Source organism: Anas platyrhynchos, chromosome 26 (genome assembly GCF_047663525.1).
Source record: "Anas platyrhynchos isolate ZD024472 breed Pekin duck chromosome 26, IASCAAS_PekinDuck_T2T, whole genome shotgun sequence".
Lineage (NCBI taxonomy): Eukaryota > Metazoa > Chordata > Aves > Anseriformes > Anatidae > Anas > Anas platyrhynchos.
This window is the reverse complement of record NC_092612.1, coordinates 1,389,677-1,405,014: the sequence shown is the minus strand read 5'-3', so window position 1 is coordinate 1,405,014 and position 15,338 is coordinate 1,389,677. Positions and strand designations below refer to the sequence as shown.

Here is a 15,338-nt window from a genome sequence, read left to right as displayed (position 1 = left end):
CCGGGGACGGGGCTGGGGGGGTGGTGGCGTTGTCCTGTCCCCCCCCCCCCCAGCCACGGTGCCCCCAGCCTCGCCCTGGGGCCCCCCAATTTTCCTTCTGCTGCCCCCCCCCCTGCTGCTCGCTTGGCCATGTTTTGCCTTATTTCTGCGGAAGGAAGGGCTGCAAATCCCCCTGCGCTTTGTACAGCTTCGTTTTTGTATTAAAAACCCCAAAAGGCACCAACTTTGTTCGGCTGGCTCCAGGGCAGCTCGGGACCGGGGGGGGGGGTCGGCGCGGGTGGGTGCGGGGGGGGGTGGGCGAGGTTGGGGGGGCGACGTCTGCACATCTCACTGCCAGGCGGGGTGGGGCGCTGGCCCTTTAAGAGGAATTATTTGGTGCTGCCCCTTTAAGATGACTTATTTGGCGTTGCCCCTTTAAGAGCCGTTGCCCCTTTAAGAGGAACAATTTGGCGCTGCCCCTAGAAGGCTCCATCCCTCTGCGCATGCGCGCTCCCCTTCCGCCCTCTCCTCTTTCCCCCGGGCATAGCCGCCATGTTGGTTACGGCCGGAAGCGCTCAGTGGGACCCACTTCCGGCGTGGCTTCAGCCCTTCTCCAAGATGGCGGCGGCGGGCGGGCGCTGATTGCTCGAGCGGCTCGCGGGGCCCGACGCGCTGCCGCCGCCGCCGCCGCTCACTTCCGGCGGGCGGGAGCCGAGGGGAAGCGGCCATGGGGCGGCGGGGGCGGCCGGCGGCGGGGCCGGGCCGGGTGGGGGCGTCCCGGCCACCGGCTTGAGGTGAGGGAGGCTCCGGGGGGGGGTTCTGAGGGGGGTTCTGAGGGGATTGGGGGGGGGATGGAGGCTCCGGGGGGGGGAGGCTGGAGGCTGAGGGGGGTTGGGAGGAGGTTGGAGGCCGAGGGGGGGAGGTTGGGGGGGTGAAGGTTGAGGGGGGGTGAGGGGAGGCTGGGAGGAAGGGGGGGGCTGGAGGGGATGGGGGAGGGTGAGGAGGAGGCTGGGGGGAGGTGGGGAGGGATGGGGGGGTGGGGGGGAGGCTGAGGGGGGATGGGGGTTGGGGGGGTGGGGGGGGGATGGAGGCTTTGGGGGTCGGGGGGAGGTTGGAGGCTGAGGAAGAGGCTGGGGGGGTTGGGGAGGAGGCCAGAGGCTGGGGGGAGTTGGGAAGGGGTTGGAGGCTGGGGGGGAGCTGGGGTTGTTAGGGGGAGGCTGGAGGCCGGGGGAAGCCTGGGGGGAGGTTGGAGGCTGGGATTTGGGGGGGGCAGGACCCGCCTTGAGGGGTGGGGGCACTGTAAGGGGGGCTGGGGGGGGGCTCTGGGTGCAGGGATGCTCAGAGGGGAGCTGAGGATGAGGAGGAGGCCGCAGAGAGCGGCCGGGGCGGAGCCACCGGGGGGAGGCTGCGAGGGGATGGAGGCCGCAGAGCTGGGGAGGGGGCACGGGGGGGGGCACGGCCGCTCCCGACCCCACCGTGACCTTGAGCGTGCCCCGCGCCGTTCGCAGCCTCTCGGAGCAGCTCCAGATTTCGGCTGCCCCCCCCTTCTCCTCCTCCCGACGACACCACCGAGGAGGCGGCGTGGCCCCGGGGGGGCTCCTGCACGGGAGCCCCTCAGCCTCATCCGCACCCCTCCGGGGGCTTTTGAGACTCCCTGGGAGGGGGAATTTAAGAAGGGAGATTTCCCAGCTTTATAAAACGAGCTGCCTGCGTCGGCCAGGTTCATCCCGGAGGGATAAATTTCACATTTTGGGATTTGTTCGCTCCCGAGCTGTCGGGGTGAAGAAACCCCCCCCCCCCCCAGGATTTTGCGGGAGGCGGCAGCGGCTCGCCCGCCCCTGGCCGGCTCCCAGCCCTCCTGGCAGAGGCGTTGGTATGCGGAGCAGGAGGCGGCCGGGGAGGCACACAAAGGGCCCGTCTCTGCCTGCCAAAGACTCAAATTCAGCCCCGGATGGAGCAGGAAGGGTTTGGGGGGGCGGATTTGAGGGGGCAGCACCAAGAAGGGGACAAACGGGGCGCGAGGGGGGACCCCGGTAAGGGTCGGGCTGGGTTTGAGGTGCAGACAGGACCTCGGAGATGTAGAGGTTCCTCTTCTCTCCGCCTGCCCGAATTCAGCCCCAAAACTGGAACTTTTTGGCTGCCGCAGGAGCGTTGCCACGAGCAAAGCTCTCAGCAGAGCGAGGATCTGCCCGTGGCCATCGAACGGGGACGTCGCTGGTGGTTTCAGGCATTCCTTCCCTCCTCAGCTCCTGGTGGGAGCAATTCGGTGCTTTTTTTGGGTGACATCACCCCTCTAATTTAGATCCTGCATGGAAATGGGGTTTTAATAAGCTCCCCGGGGAAGTTCTGGCTCGGGTGCCAAACGCCGAGCGCTGCCGTACGTGGAGAGAATGCCAAAAAAAAAACAGCGAGGTTGGTTTTAGTTAATTCCCTCCTGAGGATTTTTTCTCATGGGTGCAGCTTCCACGTGGGGAGCTCTGCGAGGTCGGGTTTGGGGTGGAGGAGGAATTCGGAGCGTGGCCACAACCCCGCGTGAGGTTTCGCCGGGCAGCTGCGTTGTGGCCAGGCTTTAAATTGTTTTTAAATAAAGCCTGAAGCCAGCGGGGCTCCTGATGGGAACAGAACCACGTTTTTCCAGGTTCTTTGCAGACAGCTCCTGCGCAGGAAGCTCTCTGCTGGCTAATTACGCCTTAACGAAGCGGTGAGGGTTTAATTAGAGTGAAAGCCGTGCACCTCTGGCTTAGACAAGCCGTGGTGTTTGTTATTTGTTATTTATCGAGCCGGTTGACTAAGGATGGCCTGTAGCTCTCTGTCGGGTAGGTACAAGAGCATTTTCCCCGCTCTCCTGGGGTATTTTTAACTCCCTGCCCATCAGCAGGCCGCGTGGCCGCACGCTTTCCTGGCACGAGGTAAATATTTTGTTGGCAGCCGGGCGTAATTTCGTCATCTTCGCTTCCTCTCCGTGCCAGAGGTGAATGACAGCTGGTTTGGGTCTGGCCTTTCTGACCAGATCTTGAGTGGTGGAGCTCTCCTCACGAAGCCGGCGCGATTCCTAGAAATTAAAACACAAAGAAAATAAATTGGGGGGGCTTTCTATGAAAGAAAGCCCTTTTGTGGTCAGTGGCCATCGGCTGTGTGTGGGTTCTGTCCTCTCAGGGAGGTTTTTGGGTTTTTTTTTGGCATCAAATGAGAGCAAAATGGGGAGGGGAGGAACTGCCCCGAGCCTTGGCCTGGGGAAGGGGTGTGGGGGCTGCTCGAGGAGGCTGAACCTGCTGCTCCCCTCCTGATCCCTCAGCTCCTGGGATGCTGAGATGTGAAGAGATCCCTGGGCGGCGATTTTGAGCCCTTTCTTTTCAGGATCTTGTCGTCGACGTGGATGCTCTGCATAACTCGGGGTCTAAGCCTTTTTCTCCCGTTGTTTCTCCTCCTTTCGTGATCCCCTCTTCACTGCCTTGTGTCTCCCTTCAGCTTTAGGACGTGCCCAGAAACCTGTGTCTGATTTTCTGCTTTGTGCAGGGAACCTGGGAACGCAAGCAGGGGCTTCACAGCCTCTCACTTCTTGTTTTTATTTTATTTTGGTTGTTTTCTTACAGAGCCCGGAACCCACAAGTGGCATCCTGCCATCCTGAGCATCACAAACCCGGAATGAGCGGGACGAAGCTGCTTTGCTTGCCGAGCCGTATCCCCGAGTGCTCGTTCAAAGGTAGTGCTCGCTGCTGGAGCAGCGCCCTCCCTCTCCAAGCTGCTTTCCAAATTTGGGGCAGAGCAATCCGGAGCAGAGTGAGCCCTGCTGCGTGCACAGAGCGCCGTTAGGGCGACAAATCACTCTGCCATGCTTCCAGGTCCTCCTTCCTGGGGTTTCCCCAGCAGAATTGTTCATCCACGGGCTCTTTGGGAACTCCAAAATCAGTGAAGTTGGGTGGTGGAGGCTGTTTAGGCTCTCTCCAGTTCTTAGCAGTCCTCTGAAAGTGTCTCTGTGTTGTTTTTTTCTTTTTTAAGGTGCCAGCACATCCGAGCCTGAGAGGCGCCCGAGATAAAGGAGCTGGACCCGGACCCATCCCGAACTTCCGAGGTCAATCTGGGGCTGCCCCTCTCCAGGGAGCCATGGAGGACAAACGCAACATCCCCATCATCGAGTGGGAGCACCTGGACAAAAGGAAATTCTACGTCTTCGGGATTTGCATGACCATGATGATCCGGGTGAGCGTTTACCCTTTCACGCTCATCCGGACGCGGCTGCAGGTCCAGAAGGGCAAAAGCCTCTACAACGGGACCTTCGATGCCTTCGTGAAAATCCTGCGGACAGAAGGGACGGCCGGGCTCTACCGGGGTTTTTTGGTCAACACTTTCACCCTGATCTCCGGGCAGTGCTACGTGACGACCTACGAGCTGACTCGCAAGTACGTGGCCCGCTACAACAACAACAACGCCGTCAAATCGCTGGTGGCCGGGGGCTCGGCCTCCCTGGTGGCCCAGAGCATCACGGTGCCCATCGATGTCATCTCCCAGCACCTCATGATGCAGAGGAAAGGGGAAAGCATGGGCAGGTTCAAGGTGCAGAACCCGGATGGCAAGCGAATGCTGGTTTTTGGCCAAACCAAGGACATCATCGTGCAGATCTTCAAGGCTGACGGTTTTCGGGGGTTCTACAGGGGCTACGTGGCCTCTCTGCTCACCTATATTCCCAACAGCGCGGTCTGGTGGCCCTTCTACCACTTCTATGCTGGTAAGTGAGGGCTGGCTTTGAGCAGGTCTTACCCCAACAGGCCCTGAAGGCATTTAGGTCGCCTCTGAAGCTGTGGGACCAGCCTGATTTGCTTTCTCTGATGGATTTGGGGTGGGAGCAGAAGCTGGCGAGAACAAAGAGCTGGGTCTGGTTGAAATGAATCCTACAGGTGGAAGCCTGGCAGAGCAGCCTTTGTTTTAATGCAGGTAAAGAATGGGTCTGAGTGCTAAAGGACTTTAAAAACAAGAAGGTTGTGGGCGAGAGGGGCTCGATGTGGCTGATTTCGCCTCCTGCTAACCCCAAATAATTCTTGCTGTCGGTATGGAGGCGAGGAAGGCCGTTGGCTGGCACCAGGCAGAGTTCTGAAGTCACCGTGCCATTTGTGTGGCAGTTCACGTGGACTCAGGAGCCTTGTGTATGGCAAAAAGACTTCCAGGGCTTGAAATTCCAGAACGAAACCAAGGGATAGGCAGAAACAAAGGCCGGTCAGCTGTGGGTAGGGTGTACATCGTGCTCTGGTTTCCTTGGGTTTCAAACTGGCACCAAGCGTGGTGATAGAAATCTTGGGATATCCTTAACGCTGTTCCCTCTCCAGCTCAGCTCTGGTAACACTTGGGCTGTTCCCAAATGCTGAAGGAACCCGGCCAGGTAACGTTCCCCGTGCTCAGTAATCCTTGAGGTTTGTCGTGCAGTGATCTGCCTAAAAGTGACGGTAGAGGCAGGCTCAGATCCCGCTGTGTGAGGCTTTTGCTGTCCGTGGCAGCAGTTTTTCACAGCAAAACCCTGCTTCAGCTGCTTTTCCCGTGCTCGGTCCCTGGGCAGAGTGCAGGTTTTGGCTGCCAGCAGCAGCGGGCACTGAACTTTCCTCAGGGCTCAAAGTCCGCAGCTGGCTGCGGTTCAGATCAGGTGTTCTGGGTCATAAATGGAGCAGCTTCCTCCTCTCCTCTCTTCCAGCTAGGCACAGCCACCAAACCATCAAAAAAAAAAAACAAAAACAAACAACAGCTGGGACTTCTGGCCTCTGTCCTATGCAAATTTAGCTAATAAAAGTGTGAGAGGGAGGAGAGTCACATCCTGTGTGCCAGGTAGTTCGGGGCAGGCTGAGGAAATTCCCGGGACGAGCAGCTTGTGGCAATTTCCTTCGGGGAGATCACACAGCAGGATTTCAGCTTGATATTTCTCAGGTGATCTGTGGGTAGCAGCGTCTGCTTCGTGGATCCACGAAGCTCTGCCAGCCTTGTCTAAAGGCTTCCCCCCTGCCTTTAAAAAAAGGTGTGGGGGGGCTGTTTCCCTGCTGTGTTTTGGGGACCCCCAAGCTTTGCCCAGCAGGCCTGAGAGCTGATCAAAGGCTGCTGGAAGGCTGAGGCGCTGGGGTGCTCGCAGGCTCGCTCCCTGCACTCTGCCATCGTCCTTGGTGGTTTGGAAAGCACCGGGTGGGTGTGCTGGGAGAGGAGAGGTGGCAGGAGGTGAATCAGGAGCTCTGCCCACTGTAAATCGGGCTAAATTAGCACGTGTAATAAAGGAACCGATAAGCAGCTGCTTCTCTCTGAATCCTTATTCTCTCTCCTGTCCTCAGAGCAGCTTTCCAGCCTGACTCCTAAGGACTGTCCCCACCTCCTCCTGCAAGCCATCTCGGGGCCGCTCGCGGCTGCCACCGCTTCCACGCTCACCAACCCCATGGATGTGATCAGAGCTCGGGTGCAGGTAAGCTGGCTGCCCTCTCCCTGCAGCAGCAGCAGCGTGACGCCGGGGTGGGGTTTGCTCCCTTTGATCCCTGCGGCTTCGGGTGAGCTGCTCGCCTTCCGTGGGCTGTTCTGTGCTGCCGTCTCCCTGCTTCGTTTGCATTTGGTGTTAGGAGGAGGCAGCTCGGGTGGCTTCGCTACCTGCTTGTTGAAATAAAGCTCCCCTTCAAACCTGGAGTGTGTCAGGAGAGGAGAGGTGCTTCCAGCAGGATTGGTTTGAGCAAAACTCGAGCCCCAGCCCCTTTGAGGAAGGGGCAGACAGAAGGAAGGAGGGAACAGGTCTAAGAAACTTCACGATGCCTCGTTAGGGCTTGCTGCTTTTTTTTTGGTCCCCCTTTTGATGTTCTGGATGCTAGATGAAGGTTATTGGAGCAGCTGAACCATAGAATTCAGTTGGAGCAGAGCCCCAGGGCAGCTCAGGATGAAATCAAGCAGCTCGGTGAATCTCTTTTGATTTTCAGGTGGAAGGCAAGAGCTCCATCATCCTCACCTTCAAGCAGCTCATGGCAGAGGAAGGGCCCTGGGGCCTGACCAAAGGCCTCTCTGCCCGCATCATCTCCGCCACGCCTTCCACCATCGTCATCGTGGTGGGCTACGAAACCCTGAAGAAGCTGAGCCTCCGCCCGGAGCTGGTGGATTCAAGACACTGGTAGAGGCAGAGGGTGGGAGAGAAACCTTCCTTTCAACCCTCTGGATCTGGACTGTCACGGTGGAAAGCTTTGTCTCTAGCTAACGTGGAGTGAGTTTTCACAGTACGAGGCAGAAGCAGGAGCAACTGCAATTCACCTCTTCAGATTGGATGGCAATTTGGTGCTCTGCTGCTCTTTCTGCTCCAAACCACCCAAAACGTGACCCTTGGCCACGCCTGTGACGGTTCCTTCAAGAGCAGCCAGATGCGTGAATGCATCCTGGCAAATTCTCGGTTCCCTCTTTTTTTTTTTTTTTTTATTATTTTAAATGAAAGACTTGCTGGTTGAAGCAAAAAGCCGGTTTATTCCTTAAATTATTTTAAATTCTGTCAAACTTCCAAGCAGGGGAATCCAAACAGACTGCAGCAGAGCCCTCTGGTGGGTCGTGTGCTGATTGCAGTTGTCCCGTGGGACGCTGGAGGACTAAACGTAGCCAAGAAACTTTCCCCACTCACGCACTTTTCTTGGTGTGAGAAGAGAGTAACCTGGAACCACTTAACAACCTGATTTCCCGCGTTTTAAATAGATCTGTACATACCTTTTTGTTTTTTTTTGTATATTCTTGGACCTGTTTCCTGTCTCTCATCCTTCAAACAGCAAACCTCGCTGACGGGCGAGTTGAGGGTCGAGTTGGCTGTTTGTGGTTAGTCGGTGGCGATTTTTGACACCCGTGTTTTTAATGTTATTTAATTTAATTATTTTTTTTTTTTAATTATTTTATTTCAGGGAAGCTTACTCTGATTTCTGGGGGACTGAGTGGTTGTTCCGTGGCCTTGTTCAATGTGTCGCTGCTGCATGTTCAGGGTGGCTGAGGCCACTTCCCTCCTGTAGTTAGTTTAAGCGAAAACCAGCGCAGAGCTCGGCAGCGTCGGATTTGCTCTGCTGCCAGCAGCCGAGGTGAGAGCCCAGCCTGACGTGAGCTACAGCGGGATGGGAGGTAGGGAAGGAGAAATCTTGCACTGGCTTTTGATCCAGTTCAAACCTGACTGGCATGTTCATATTGAATGAGAAGCGATGGTTTGCTAATACAGCCTGAGCCGAAATCCTGCTGGTCCTGTTCGGGGAGGACGGGGATGATTCTTTGCACACTCTTGCCGGATCAAAATCTGAAGCTGTGGCGTGTTTCTGACACGGCAAAAACCCGCAGCCGAACGGTGAAGCGAGAGGCTGCTGCTTGGGGAGGAGGAGGAGGGAAGGGGGTGATGGATTTCACCCTGCTGGTCTCAATATTTGGGATTCACCTCGGGCGGTGAGGGATTCGTGCCCGATGCCAGCGTCTGCAGTTCAGCTGCCACAGGTGGAACCCGCACAGCGACTGCTGGAGTCAGAGGGCAGAACCCGGCTCTGGGACGCAGCACTCCTTAATTGGCTTGCAGATGAGTCATCAAAGACCTCTTAATCCCCCTTTTAATTGTCTGCAGCACTCGGTAAGGTGACAGATGTCTCCGAGCTGTCCTGCAGCCTGCTCTCCTGTTGCGTTTTTTCTTTGATTCCCTTGCAGTCAGCTCTGTGGCCGCTGGTTCTGCTGGAAGAAGTGGAACCACAGGATTTCAGGGAAGCGTTGTGAGTTCGTGGTAGCCCCATTTTCATCCCAAGGCAGCAGTGATGCCAATTCCAAACCATAACCAGCCTCTGCCCAGCACCAGCAGGGTGAATTTTGGGGTGTCAGGGGAAGCAGCAGCCCCCACAAATGCAGGCAGATGTTCTCGAGCTCGATACTTTCTCTCGTAACCGGAGTAGTTCTCGGTGACTAATAAAATTGAGACCTTCAACTCGATGCCTGGGCTTGAAGCGAGTCGGTCTGCCAGTTCCCGTCACCCCACAGCATCGCGTCCTTCTTTTCACATTTTGCCTTCTGAAGCAGCACCAGGAGGAACCTCCCCGGCAGAGCCCGAGCAAGCAGCCGCTGGCAGTGACCCTGTACAAAGCCAAAAAAAGCCAGAAAAAAAAAAAAAGAAAAAAATGGGTTGAAGCACCCGGCTGCTCTGGTGGGATTGGGGTGGGTGCTCGGTGTCCCCCCATCAACTCCCCATGTCCCCTCCAGTCCCTCCCAGTGCCCCCCCCCGTGTCCCCTCTGCCCCCCATCACTCCCTGTGTCCCCCCCAGTCACCCCCCCGTGTCCCTCCAGGTACTCCCATCACTGCCTGTGTCCTCCCCATGTCCCCCCAGTCACTCTCGTGTCCCCCCACAGTGTCCCTGTACCCCCATCACTCCTGTGTGTCCCCCTCAGTCATTTCTGTGTCCTTCCCATGTCCCCCCCGTCACTCTTGTGTCTCCCCCGTGTCTCCCCATCACTTGTAGTGTGTCCCCCCAGTGTCCCTGTCCCCCCATCACTCTCGTGTGTCCCCCCCACTCACTCCTGTGTCCCCTCCAGCCCCCCCAGTCACTCTTGTGTCTCCCCCGTGTCCCCCCCAGTCACTCCCTGTGTGTTCCCCCAGTGTCCCTGTACCCCCATCACTCCTGTGTCCCCCCCCACTCACTCCTGTGTCCCCTCCAGCCCCCCCCAGTCACTCTTGTGTCTCCCCCCGTGTCCCCCCATCACTCTCGTGTGTCCCCCCTGTCACTCCTGTGTCACTCCCGTGTGTCCCCCCAGTCCCCTCCAGTCACTCTTGTGTCTCTCCCAGTGTGTCCCCAGAGTGTCCCTGTCCCCTTATCACTCTCGTGGCCCCCCCATTCCTCCCCCTGTCCCCCCCCAGTCACTCCCGTGTCCCCCCCACTCCTCCCCCCCATGCCCCCCATCACTCCCATATCCCCCCCAGTCACTCCCAGTGTGTCCCCACAGTGTCCCCGTCCCCCCATCACTCCCTTATCCCCCCATTATCCCCCAGTGACCCCAATTCCTCCCCTATCCCCCCCCCCTCTCAGCCCCCTCCCCAAATTTCGGTCCCTGAGGGGAGCCTCGGGGGGGGGAAGGAGGGGGGGGGGGGCGGTTTTGGCGCCCGCCGCATGCGCGCTGATGGCGGCGGGGCCGCGGCAAAATGGCGGCGGCCGCGGCTGAGGCGGGAAGCGGCGGGGCTGAGGGGACGGCGGCGGGCGGCGATGGCGGCCCCGAGGAGCTCGGGGCCGGAGTCCTCGGCCGCGGGCAGCTCTTCGCAGCCGTGGTGGACGCCTTCATGGAGAAGCTGGTGGCGGCGGGGAGGTGAGGATGAAGGGGAAGGGGGAGGAGAAGAAGGCTCCGCGCCCCGGTGGTTGATGCCCGGTCCTTTCCCCCCCCCTTTTTTTTTGGCTCTGCAGCTACCAGAGGTTCGCCAGCTGCTACCACCGCTTCTACAGGCTGCAGCCCGAGCTGACCAGGAGCATTTATGACCAGTTCGTGGCCCAGCTGCAGGCTTCCATCAAGGTGAAAAGGGGAAGGGGGATCCCGGGGTGGACGCAAGCTCCGAGCCCCAGGTGGAAAACCCCCCTGCTCGGTGGCAAATACGCCTTAAAATAGGGAAAAAAAAGCAGTTAGAAACCCCCCCGGGTGGTCTGCCAGGCTTTATTTTCCTCAGGAAAGGTTGGAGCCTTCACCTGGGGAGAACCAGGGGTAGGTGAGCGGGGCGATGCCTTTCTGAATCCCTCTGGTGCCTTCCCTGCCAGGAGGAGATCCAGGAGGTGAAGAAGGAGGGGAACCTGGAGGAGCTCTTCAACTCGCTGGATAAGATCGTGGAGGAGGCAAAAGACTGGAAAGAGCCCGCCTGGTAAGAGCTGTTTTGGTGGAAGATGGTTTGGGAAGCCCAGAGGCAGCTCCGTGGGATGTCCGGGCCCTGCTGATGTGCTGTGTAGGTCTGGTGCTTTTGGGATCCTCCAAAACCCCACAGACCTTAACAGCAACGTCACCGTTTCTAAAACATCTGAAAACTCTTCTGTCTGTGCTTCTCTAAGCCGGGTCTTTTAATCAAAATCATCATAATGATTCCTTGTTTCTGTGTTTGGGGAAGTTAATTACATCCCCTGCCTCCACACCTCAGCTCACTGCGGAGTTTTGGGGAGGATTCCCTCTCCTCACGTGCCCCACAAGGGGCTACACCACGGGTGCACATCCCGTTATATCTGCCCATCCAGGCTTGGGCAGTGCTGAAGGTAAATTGCTGGGCTTGGTGAGCTGATTTGATGCGTTTTGGCAAAGCACAACTTCCAATTACAGCGTGTGAGACTAATTGCTGAGGGGAATCGAGCCCCTCTGGTGGCTTCACGTCCTGGTCCTTCACAGGCGGCCCAGTGGGATCCCAGAAGAAGACATTCGCAGCGCCGTGGTGCCCTACCTCCTGAAGCACAAGTCGTACCTGCAGAAAGTCCTGAAGGAGAAGGAGGAAGAAAACAGGAAGCTAGCGGAGTCTGTGCTCGCAGGGAGGGATCAGATTGCTAAGCTGCAGCAGCTGATAGACACTCGCAGACAAGCCTGGCAGGTAAAAAAAAAAATAATAATAATTTAAAAATCCTCTTCTTGTTGGCATCAGCCTGAGAGAAATGCTGTGCTGTGGTTTGACTAGCAAACGGCTGCACTATATTTAAGCCCTTCGCTCATGAAAGGCCTCACCAAGAGCCAAAAACTGCTGACGCTGGCCTGGAAGGCCTGAGAATTTTCAGTGGAAGCCTTGGATGGTTTTCCCTGGGCGCTCCCAGAGCGTGCTGAGTGGGATGTTCCAGGGGGCAAACGTTTAAAATCGGTGGGTTGTATTCTGTAGGTGCTGGGGGCAGTGGCAACTGTGGAGAAAAGCACTGTGCTGAAGTTGGTGGTGGTTCTTTTCCTTCTAGGCGATTAGCAAAGAGCAACGAGAACTCATCATGACCTTCAAGGAGCCCCAGTGAGGAAGCAGAGAGATTCTGCACCTTCCACGTAGGAATTTTATCTTCAGCTCTGAAGCACTGACGATGCCTCGGGACGTGGGACACCGTGTGGCACGTACAAACCATGCAAACTTGAGCTCATCTTCTCCGCCTGAAAGAAACTTGCAGTAGAACCAGAAAATTGCTGGACTTACACAATTTGCTCCAAGTTTGTGAAGAAATATGAAATCACATCAGGATGTTTGGGACCAGATGACTAATTTGTATGCCCCCAGGTCTGATAGCCAGAGTGTGTCTGTACATCCCCACACTTCTTTAGCTCTCACACGCTTTCTTAGCACTACGACGAGCGTTATTCTGGCATGCTAAAGCCAAATTGGAGACCTCAAAGGCATTTTAGGTGCAAATTATAGAAAAATCAGTGCCTTATACATAAAAAAAAAAAAAGCACAGAGGGTGGTTGTGCTGCGCTCAGGAGTGAGGAGCCCACATCAGACTCCTCCTGTGCCTTGTGTTTGTAGGTGCTCGTGTCCAGTTCCCACTTCTTTAAATAATTCTGCCCATGACCCCTGAGAAAGGATGTCAGCATCTGCCCTATCCCATCAGGTTCCTCGTTGCCATAATATTCTTTTTTTTCCCAGCTGTTTTCCAGCCCTGCTCTGCTACGCACAGACGAGCACGGTACATGGGGAGGGCACTTCTTGAAAACCACAGTGCATAGGACGCAGGGACCTGTCCCTTGTTCGTGTGGAGCTGAGCAGGGCTTAGCGTGGCCCTGCTGTGGCTTTGTGGGCTCGTGTAAAGGGACTGAATATTTCCCTAAGAAACCTCCTTGTTGATTTTTTGCATCTGTAAGCCACAGGTGGGTTTGGTTACACCCCCCAGAGTGGCTCTTCACCATCCTGTCTGAAATTTGCCAGCCACGGGAGCAAGCACTTAACTGGAGGCTGCCTGCAAGGGCTGTACTGAAACCCTACAAGCGAGGCTGCTCTTCAGAGGAAGGAGAAAGTCCTTCATCAGGGCTGGGAAGATAACGAGGAGCCTTACTGGGCCTGGCAGGGCTCAGTCACAAGCGTTTCCAGCAGATGCCAGGTCTGCCAAAAGCTGCGGGTCCTCACCTGTCAGCCCCTGGCCTGCGTTGCACTGGGGCTGTCGGTGCAAGCTGCCTGGTGCGGTGTCGAACCAGGAATTCTGAGAACAAAGGTAGCAATTTCCAGCAAGCACAAGCCTCTGGTTTCAATTAGAGGCCGTTACAGCCTGTGATTGACTGACTTGGGCATATTTTCCTTTTGTCATAAACAAGCCTTCCCTCGCTGCATTATAATCTAAATAAATTGGGGCTGTTGCTTTCCCCCCCCCCCGGTCTTGGCTCCTGCTGTGCTTCCTTGGCCCACGTACTCTATAGTTTTATGGGTTTGTTTGTCAAAGGCTCTGGCTTCAGGAATTCTCTCCTCCTCCACCCCAAAGCCTCCGGTTCCGCTTTTCAGGACAGGGCAGGATTTGTAGGATCTGAGCGGCTGGGAAGTGGTCAGGATCCCAAGGGGGAACATCCTGGGCAGCTCGAGGAAGCTCGCACTGCTCCAAGTCCTGAGCCAGCTGCCAGGGGTGGCCGAAGGCTCTGAGCTCTGCTCGTGTCGAGGAGTTGGGAAGAAGAAGTAAAGGGAAGGAGGAACCTGAGGGTTCCCTTCTCCAGCTTCTCCTGTCCCCTTTCCCACCACTCAGTACCTGCCCTGTGCCAGCAGCACGCTTTTTGCTCTCCCAAAGCCCTGATTTGGGGTTTTACGAGGTGCTGGAGAGGATGTGGCCTGGGACAGCTGCTGGTGTCTGCTGGCCTTCTCCTCCTGGGGCTTGGCATGGGGAGCGGCCCCGCTGACCTCGAGCGGCTGCCGCTGAAGGAGCGTGCGTCGTCCCCAGGCAAAAATTAACCCGTGTGCCAAGGGGAAACCCTCATGGATTTTGTCAGGAAATGCTCCCAGCGTGTCCACGAGCCCACTGGGAGCCCAGATTGGGGAGCGTGGCAAGGAATCTCCCCCTGCTGCCCCATCTCCCGTCCCGTTAGGGGCCAGAGACTTGGTGCTGCCAGGCGGGCACCGGCCACGGGCACCGGCCGCTCTCTGCTGGCCCGGGGCCGTGTTTCCCTCCCTGCGGGCTCCAGCTGCTTGCAGGGGAACTGAGTTCACCCCAAAACCACAATTGCCGCCTGTGCCGGCAGCTCCCGGCCCCAGCGGATGCGCTGGAAATAGCCCTGGCGGGGCTGCGGGGCCCCTCCTTGACAGCGCCCTATAAAACTGAGCGGGGACCGGGGGCTGCAGCGAGCGCGGTGCTGCACGGCCGGGCACCATGAAGGCCCTCGTCCTGCTGCTCCTGCTGGCCCTCCTGACCCTCGGCCTCTGCCGCAGGGGTATGGGGCATTTTAGGGGGGTGCCGGGTTGTGGGGAGGGGACCTACGCCGTGAGCTGGGGGGAGCAGAGGGGCTCGGGGAGAGGTTTTCTGAGCTTTGGGGTGGGTGGCGCGGTGCAGGGACAGGGATCAGGAGCCTGGATCCTTTTGTTAGCTTTTTGGGGGTCTGGGTGAGGGATCGGAGCAGGGACTGGGTTGGGAGCAGGGCGAGGGGGCATCTGGGGGGGGCAAAGTGGGGGGTATTGAGCACCTCAACCCTTCCCCTGCAGCCCCCGAGCACTCCGTCAGCGCCGACGAGTCGCCCAGCTCCGAAGGTGAGTGCCCGTGGTGCCCGTGGCCAGACACGGCCCTGACACCCCGGGGACGGGAATGGGGACGGGGACGAAGATGGGGATGGGGTGGGGGAGGACCCGGCCCTCCCTCACCCCCTGCTCTGTCCCCGTAGCCTTCATCTCCAAACGTGCCAGCGCCGAGATGGCGCGGAGACACAAGAGGAATTACGTCTATGACAGGTAACCCTCGCTCCCCATCCAGGTGATGAAATCCCATTTCTGGGGAGGGGCCCTGCTGCCAGGTCTTTTCCCTGGGTGCCTTTTTGCCCCTCCCCAACCCTCTCTGCGTGCCCCCATCCGTCCCCAGCAGCGTCCAGGGAGCTGCACCCGCCTGGAACCCGCTGGAGGCCAAGCGCGAGGTGTGCGAGCTGAACCCCGACTGCGACGAGCTGGCCGACCACATCGGCTTCCAGGAGGCTTACCGGCGCTTCTACGGCCCCGTTTAACCCCCCCCCCCCGGTGGCACTGTGGTCCCATGGGTGCTGTGCCCCGGGCCACCCTTCGTTAATGCTCCCCTCCATTAATTGTGGAAAGAAATAAAGGCTCACACCGTGCAGCTGGCTCCTTCCTACTCTGGGGTTGGGGGGGAGGCTCCTCCGTGTCCCCCCCCCCGTGAGGCCGAAGGCTCCCAGCCTCTTCTTCCTCCCTCTCCCAGCACCGGCGATGAGCAGCCCCAGTGTTAATTCACTTTAATTTAATG

General features: G+C 57.9%; 3 protein-coding genes and 1 long non-coding RNA gene across 5 annotated transcripts; 3 read left to right on the top strand and 1 right to left on the bottom strand.

Moving 5' to 3' along the window:
- The first annotated feature begins 587 nt into the window (after window positions 1-587).
- On the top strand, window positions 588-8,913 carry SLC25A44 (solute carrier family 25 member 44). Its single transcript, XM_038167945.2, has 5 exons — window positions 588-773; window positions 3,573-3,682; window positions 3,979-4,705; window positions 6,282-6,409; window positions 6,909-8,913. The coding sequence occupies exons 3-5, from the start codon at window positions 4,084-4,086 to the stop codon at window positions 7,098-7,100; spliced, it is 942 nt and encodes a 313-aa protein (XP_038023873.1). The 5' UTR covers window positions 588-773; window positions 3,573-3,682; window positions 3,979-4,083; the 3' UTR covers window positions 7,101-8,913.
- Window positions 2,675-3,546, bottom strand: LOC139999538 (uncharacterized). Its single transcript, XR_011805002.1, has 2 exons — window positions 3,249-3,546; window positions 2,675-3,031 (listed from the first exon to the last, which is right to left on the bottom strand). It is a non-coding gene; the product is annotated as an uncharacterized lncRNA (long non-coding RNA).
- Window positions 8,914-10,068: 1,155 nt separating the features above from the next.
- On the top strand, window positions 10,069-13,269 carry PMF1 (polyamine modulated factor 1). The gene is made up of 5 exons (XM_027444527.3): window positions 10,069-10,275; window positions 10,371-10,476; window positions 10,716-10,816; window positions 11,329-11,524; window positions 11,874-13,269. The coding sequence occupies exons 1-5, from the start codon at window positions 10,115-10,117 to the stop codon at window positions 11,925-11,927; spliced, it is 618 nt and encodes a 205-aa protein (XP_027300328.3). The 5' UTR covers window positions 10,069-10,114; the 3' UTR covers window positions 11,928-13,269.
- A 562-nt stretch (window positions 13,270-13,831) lies between these two features.
- BGLAP (bone gamma-carboxyglutamate protein) lies at window positions 13,832-15,192 on the top strand. Of its 2 annotated transcripts, none has more exons than XM_072028035.1 (4): window positions 13,832-14,307; window positions 14,576-14,620; window positions 14,752-14,818; window positions 14,949-15,192. In XM_072028035.1, the coding sequence occupies exons 1-4, from the start codon at window positions 14,247-14,249 to the stop codon at window positions 15,082-15,084; spliced, it is 309 nt and encodes a 102-aa protein (XP_071884136.1). In that variant the 5' UTR covers window positions 13,832-14,246; the 3' UTR covers window positions 15,085-15,192. The 2 variants fall into 2 exon arrangements, with proteins under 2 accessions (XP_071884136.1, XP_071884135.1); XM_072028034.1 differs by having other exon boundaries at window positions 13,859-14,307; window positions 14,946-15,192.
- Window positions 15,193-15,338: the final 146 nt, after the last annotated feature.

Bases quoted from the DNA above. Each gene is read 5' to 3' on its own strand.
- SLC25A44 (XM_038167945.2), top strand. From the start codon at position 4,084: ATGGAGGACAAACGCAACATCCCCATCATCGAGTGGGAGCACCTGGAC. The intron at 4,706-6,281 runs GTAAGTGAGGGC...TCCTGTCCTCAG, and splicing joins CTTCTACCACTTCTATGCTG to AGCAGCTTTCCAGCCTGACT. The intron at 6,410-6,908 runs GTAAGCTGGCTG...TTTGATTTTCAG, and splicing joins TGATCAGAGCTCGGGTGCAG to GTGGAAGGCAAGAGCTCCAT.
- PMF1 (XM_027444527.3), top strand. From the start codon at position 10,115: ATGGCGGCGGCCGCGGCTGAGGCGGGAAGCGGCGGGGCTGAGGGGACG. The intron at 10,477-10,715 runs GTGAAAAGGGGA...CTTCCCTGCCAG, and splicing joins AGCTGCAGGCTTCCATCAAG to GAGGAGATCCAGGAGGTGAA. The intron at 10,817-11,328 runs GTAAGAGCTGTT...GGTCCTTCACAG, and splicing joins GACTGGAAAGAGCCCGCCTG to GCGGCCCAGTGGGATCCCAG.
- BGLAP (XM_072028034.1), top strand. From the start codon at position 14,247: ATGAAGGCCCTCGTCCTGCTGCTCCTGCTGGCCCTCCTGACCCTCGGC. The intron at 14,621-14,751 runs GTGAGTGCCCGT...CTGTCCCCGTAG, and splicing joins CGAGTCGCCCAGCTCCGAAG to CCTTCATCTCCAAACGTGCC. The intron at 14,819-14,945 runs GTAACCCTCGCT...ATCCGTCCCCAG, and splicing joins AGGAATTACGTCTATGACAG to CAGCGTCCAGGGAGCTGCAC.